Source organism: Nestor notabilis, unplaced genomic scaffold (assembly GCF_000696875.1).
Source record: "Nestor notabilis isolate BGI_N333 unplaced genomic scaffold, ASM69687v1 scaffold27621, whole genome shotgun sequence".
In the NCBI taxonomy this organism is placed as follows: Eukaryota; Metazoa; Chordata; class Aves; order Psittaciformes; family Psittacidae; genus Nestor; species Nestor notabilis.
Genome location: NW_009914666.1, coordinates 11,002 through 16,334, shown reverse-complemented (window position 1 = coordinate 16,334; position 5,333 = coordinate 11,002). Strand labels below are relative to the sequence as shown.

At 47.3% G+C, this 5,333-nt stretch overlaps 1 protein-coding gene across 1 annotated transcript; it reads right to left on the bottom strand.

Annotated features, from left to right (window-relative positions):
* Positions 1-1,293: 1,293 nt before the first annotated feature.
* Positions 1,294-4,427, bottom strand: ING4 (inhibitor of growth family, member 4). Its single transcript, XM_010023769.1, has 8 exons — positions 4,362-4,427; positions 3,991-4,157; positions 3,683-3,797; positions 3,257-3,365; positions 2,788-2,935; positions 2,333-2,394; positions 1,988-2,161; positions 1,294-1,896 (listed from the first exon to the last, which is right to left on the bottom strand). Exons 1-7 carry the CDS (start codon positions 4,387-4,389, stop codon positions 2,122-2,124), a joined length of 669 nt encoding a protein of 222 aa, XP_010022071.1. The 5' UTR covers positions 4,390-4,427; the 3' UTR covers positions 1,294-1,896; positions 1,988-2,121.
* Positions 4,428-5,333: the final 906 nt, after the last annotated feature.

The following is a 5,333-nucleotide window of genomic DNA, read 5'->3' as shown; positions in this document are numbered from 1 at the left end:
CTTCCTGTTGGCCATTACAATCCAGTGTCCATCAAAACCAAACCACTTAAGAGGAGTGCTTGCATCTGTTGTCACCTTCTCACTTTGCCCAAAGCCCGTTTCCAAGTTCAGACCACATCCTCCATTTGCTGTTAGTTGAGCACTCACAGCCTTCTCACCTATTGTAAGATGGCACAATGACTGTACCAGATACACAACCAACATCTTCCAGAATATACTTCCCATCTGTTTCACAAGGGAAGCCTCAGGAAAATGGTCTAAGACAATCTGGGGACTGGGACCCAGACTATAGCACCAAAGACTGTATGAGCCATAGCCTGGGTAAGAACTTACCTCTATTTTAGTTCTGTGCAAAATGGGAACCCAAGCAGCTCTCCTCGACACAAAAGCAAAGACTGCCTGAATGCTAACTCACTTGACCAGAACTCCCAACACCAGCTTCTGAGCTGATGGCTTGGGCATGTTTGCTGTACAAGGTGAGAGTAGCATTGCTCTTTACCTAGAGTCCCCTGACTGGTCTTAATAATGAACGCCTAGAAGAACTTTGGCTTCGTGACTACAAGATTAAAAACGCTGCATTAGTCCTCATACACTTCATGTTTCAGGTGAAAAGCTTAAATGCTCCTGAATAGCAGAAACAAGCAGGAAGGAGAGATTCAAGCTCATCAATCTCCAGCCCATGCCAATGGACTCGATAAAGGGAGTTTCAGTATGGATCATCTCCCCAGTCACCTGCAGACCCTACAAAGAGGGTCTTCAGTAATTGTTTTGGAGCCTTACATTATCTTAGTAACAGCAGCTGGAGTTTCTGGCACCAAGGTGATCCAAGGTGGAAGTGATTAGGATATCTGGAAAACCTATCCACATTCTTGGATGTGTGTGGTTTGTCCTGCTGGCTTGTTTTCTCAGCTGTACTGCCCAACAGCCACAGTGAGAGTTGGTCTTCTAGAACTTCCACCTCTCCTCAGTTAAGAGAAGACAACTGATGAAGTAAACAATCCAACAGAAATGGGAACAAATGTCCACCCTCTTGTGAGGGCACGACTGAAGGGGCAGATATTTTTCACAGCCACTAAAAAGCTTAGAGCTTAGTAACCTTTTGCAAGTACTTTAGGAACGTTTCCAAGCCTGACTTAGGCAGACTGTCACTTATTAACACCGTTCAGGATTATTAAATGAAAAAGCTGTACCACATTCATAATTTAGAATAAAAGCAGAGCTGAGAAAGAAAGAATAACTAAAAAGACTAATTGCTGCAGTTTATTTTGGAGGTGACAGCAAGGCAAACAAGAGTATTTGTTTCAATGAACTTTATTTAACTCCGTATTATACAAGTGGGATCTGAATCCCCAAACTTCCCATCCGACATAATGGAGAAGCACCACTGCACAATAAGGAAGGCAGAATTTTGGAGCTGGAAGACAGGCTAGACCAAGCCGTTTCCCCCCATGTGGTCAGAAATTCTTCCTTCTTCACACAATGTGATTCCCAGACGCGCAGGTTTTACCCCAGGAATAAGAGAGACAAAGCTAGTTCTAAACACTCTCTCTTCCTCCTCCTCTCCCCAACAAAAGAGGCTGCTCAATGCCAGTAGTGGAATGGTTAAAGATAGGGAGTACATTAGGTTTTCAGTCTCGCAAACAGCTCACTAGATTAAGAAGTGGCCTGGTTACTCCCTCTCTCCTGAAAAAAATCCAGGAAAATCAAAGACCTAAAATGCTGAAGACTTACCTCCTTTCCTTCCCCCATCCCATAGCCTTGTTCTCTAAGCAGAGAGTAGGCAATGAACTCTGAGGAGGCTGAAGGAAAGCCAAGGAAAATCAGGGGCTACCTGAATCCCTGGGAATCTGGTGGCTACCCTGGTGCCCTCATTCATTTCCCTTGAGGTTCAGAGACCTGTTTGGAACAGTACACAGAGAGGGCCTCCCTTAGGGACCAGGAAGCAACCAGGGATACAGAACACAGGAGCCACCGTGAGGGTACACACCATTCCAGGGAGGGCCCAAACCACAAACAGGGCAAGACTCCCCCCAGCCAAGGCCTCAAGGGCTGGGGGAGCTGGGACGAGGCCCTGACAGGGGGAAGAAAGCTCCTGCAGCAGGACTGAGGGCTGATGGGATTTTACTTCTTCTTCCTCTCCTGGGAACAGCGAGGGCAGAACCTGGTAGAAAGGGAAGTAAAAGCCTTTAGGCCTTTAGGGCATGACATGAACCTTGAATGTATAGTCCCAAAAGACCTTTTCCAAGGTCCCTGACAAAGCCTCTCCCTTCTGCCACCCAGGACCTCCCCTTTCCAAAGACCAATGTGCTCTCCAGGATGCTTGTTCACTCACCATTTTCCTCTTGGTTTTGTTGTCAGACCCACACAGGCAAAATGAAACCATTCAATGGAACACTGTTGGGATAGAGAGCAGACAGTTAAAGAGACATTTTCTTCTGAAACCATTGCTTCTGGGCTACCAGAATTTCCCAACATTTGATCACAGACTCCTAAATCCCTAGCAGTGACCGGGGAATGAAGACTTAAACCCAACCTACACATTGTTAGCAAGGAGAAGGCCCCCTTTCCCTTTCTAAGTGTGGGGGCAAGAAAGCAACCTGTCATTTCAAGGAAAACTTGAAGTGGCACTTAACAAGTCCTGGTAAACCACCCCTCCACACCACCTGAGGTAAGCCTCCTTCTTGTCACTGCTTGCTGTATCAGGCCCTGCCCAAGCAGGACAAGACTATCTCTGCAAGACCCTCTCCATTTCCTTCTCCCCCATTTACACCAAGGGCAGGCTCTTACATCTGGGTTGTCGCAGCCAATCATCTCCCCATAGGAGACCTGGTGGCAGAGGCAGTAAGTAGGCTCATTGGGGTCAACCGGCATATCCAATACATCCGAAGGGTGCACGTTTCCAAAGGTGACTGAAGGCATCCCATACTCTGTGCTACTGTAAGACAGGAATAAAGTAGGTCAGTGAAATAACTGGCTTTGAGTCCCTTCATGTCTCCCAAGACAATGCCCTTGTTTGCCAGAGACAGCACATACACCCAGCTCCAGTGAAGTGACTTGCTTTCCCCTTCATGCCACACTCCCCTGAAAGAATTAAAAGGTCTCCTTCACCTTGCTTCCCAAGAAGGGACAGGGGACACACTGTCTAGTAGGGGTGTGGACCAGATCCTTTACAGGGAGGTTGGCTAGGCCTCGCTAGGCCTCCTTGGTCTGATTTGTAGTGCTGCTCCTCATTCCCACAAATCTCTAAAACACTTACGTGCGGACAAGCTTCAGTTTCTTTTGGGCAGTTTTTGGTGCTTCCTCATCAGAATTCTTCCCTTTAGAGCGAGCACGGGCAGCTTTCTTCTCTTTTTGGGCTCGGCCCTCTAGTAAGAAGAGACAAAGGTGGTGCATCTGCCACCCTACCAAAATAGACACCTGATAGTAACAACCTCTCCATCACTAAAATACACTCCCAGAGCGTATACTGGCTTTGGGCCATGCACCCCATCTTAATTTTATCTAGCAGCCTTGAATATGCTCACACAAGAAGAGCCCAGGTCACCATCTTTTTACCTGTCCTTCAGATTCCAGCGTAACAGTCTTTGATCTGTACCACTCCAGTGCCTGCCTTCATCCCCACCACTTCCATAGTCACTTGGCTGCCTCCTGTATCAATCTGCAGCCCAGTGGTGGTACTCACTCTTCTTGCCCTTGCTGGAAGAACTGTCATAGTCACTCGACTCTATCTGCTTCTCCTTCAGGTCTGCTTCAAAGCGAGCGAGGTCTGTGTCCAGCCGCCGGATGTGCTTATCAACCTGCAAAGATGATAGTGACCATGAGTTACCACAGAACACAGCCCAAGAGGGCAAACAGGAGAGGGCACGGGGCTTGCAGTAAAGAGCTGAGAAGCAAGAGTGTGTAGGGCCTAAAAAGAGATCAGGGCCTTCTAAGACTGGGGTCTTTAGCACAGCCTTTCACACAGTAAGCATTAGACACTTCCCTCCATACCATCTCATAGGTCTGCATAGCCAGCTGAACCTTGTCGTCCCCAAACTCCTTGCATTTCCCATAGGCCTCCTGGATTTGCTTGAGAAGCCCCAGTTTTTCCTCTGAAGACAAAGTCCGTGCATTGCTGATATACTCTGTGGCCAACTTATCGATCTCCGACTTGAGGTCTGAAACAAGTTCACCATTAAATACATAAATACACACATATACCAACACACTACAGTGCCCTCCATTAAGAGAGGCTGAAGGATCAGAGCAGCTGTAGGCTTCATCCCCTGCCCTGAGATCTCCATTGATCAAGGCAAAGGAAGGAAAAGCTGGTCAAGCTGCATACTTCCTGTCTCACCAGCAAAACCATCTCTAAGCCTCACCTTCTGTCCTCTGATCCAGGTCTCGCATGAGCTGGAAGTTTCTCTGCAATTCAAATGGCAGGTTCTCAATACCTGCAGGGAAAGGAGGACACAGGAAGTCAGGTTCCAGTCCATGATGCCAAAGCAGGAACAAAGCTAACTAATATAACAACACATACACTACTCCGGTGATTCCCAACACCCTTTCCTGGTGCACACTGGTGTGCTTCCCTTTGTTGTCAACTCTAAAGGAAACAGACTGTAAGAACATGATATATTTAATCCAGGAGCATAGTTCTATAATAATTTTTAGATAATGGAAAACTGCTGTTATGCATAAAGGCCTACATTAGGAAAGCAGAAAACCCAGAATTTGTAAAGTCAGTCATTCTAATATAGAATCATAGAATCCCAGACTGGTTTGGGTTGGAAGGGACCTTAAAGCTCATCCAGTTCCAACCCCCTGCCATGGTCAGGGACACCTCACAACAGAGCAGGTTGCTCCAAGCCCCTGTGTCCAACCTGGCCTTGAACACTGCCAGGGATGGGGCAGCCACAGCTTCTCTGGGCACCCTGTGCCAGCACCTCAGCACCCTCACAGGGAAGATCTTCTGCCTAAGAGCTCATCTCAATCTCCCCTCTGGCAGGTTAAAGCCATTCCCCTTGTCCTGTCCCTACAGGCCCTTGTCCAAAGTCCTTCTCCAGGTTTCTTGTAGCCCCTTTAGGCACTGGAGCTGCTCTAAGGTCTCCCCTTAAGGAGCCTTTTTTTCTCTCCAGGCTGAACCAGCCCAACGTATCCGAGAACTCCGTTCAGTAATGAAAAAATAATACAGCAGCTGGTAAATAATGCCATTTAGTTATTCCTATACAGGGATGTACAAATTGAAGTTGACTGAATGCTAATTCACTGAAAAGTTAGTCCATTTTAGTGCATCCATTTTACACATAGGGGACAGGAGACACTTTGTACAGAGCCAAAGAACAAGTCTGAGA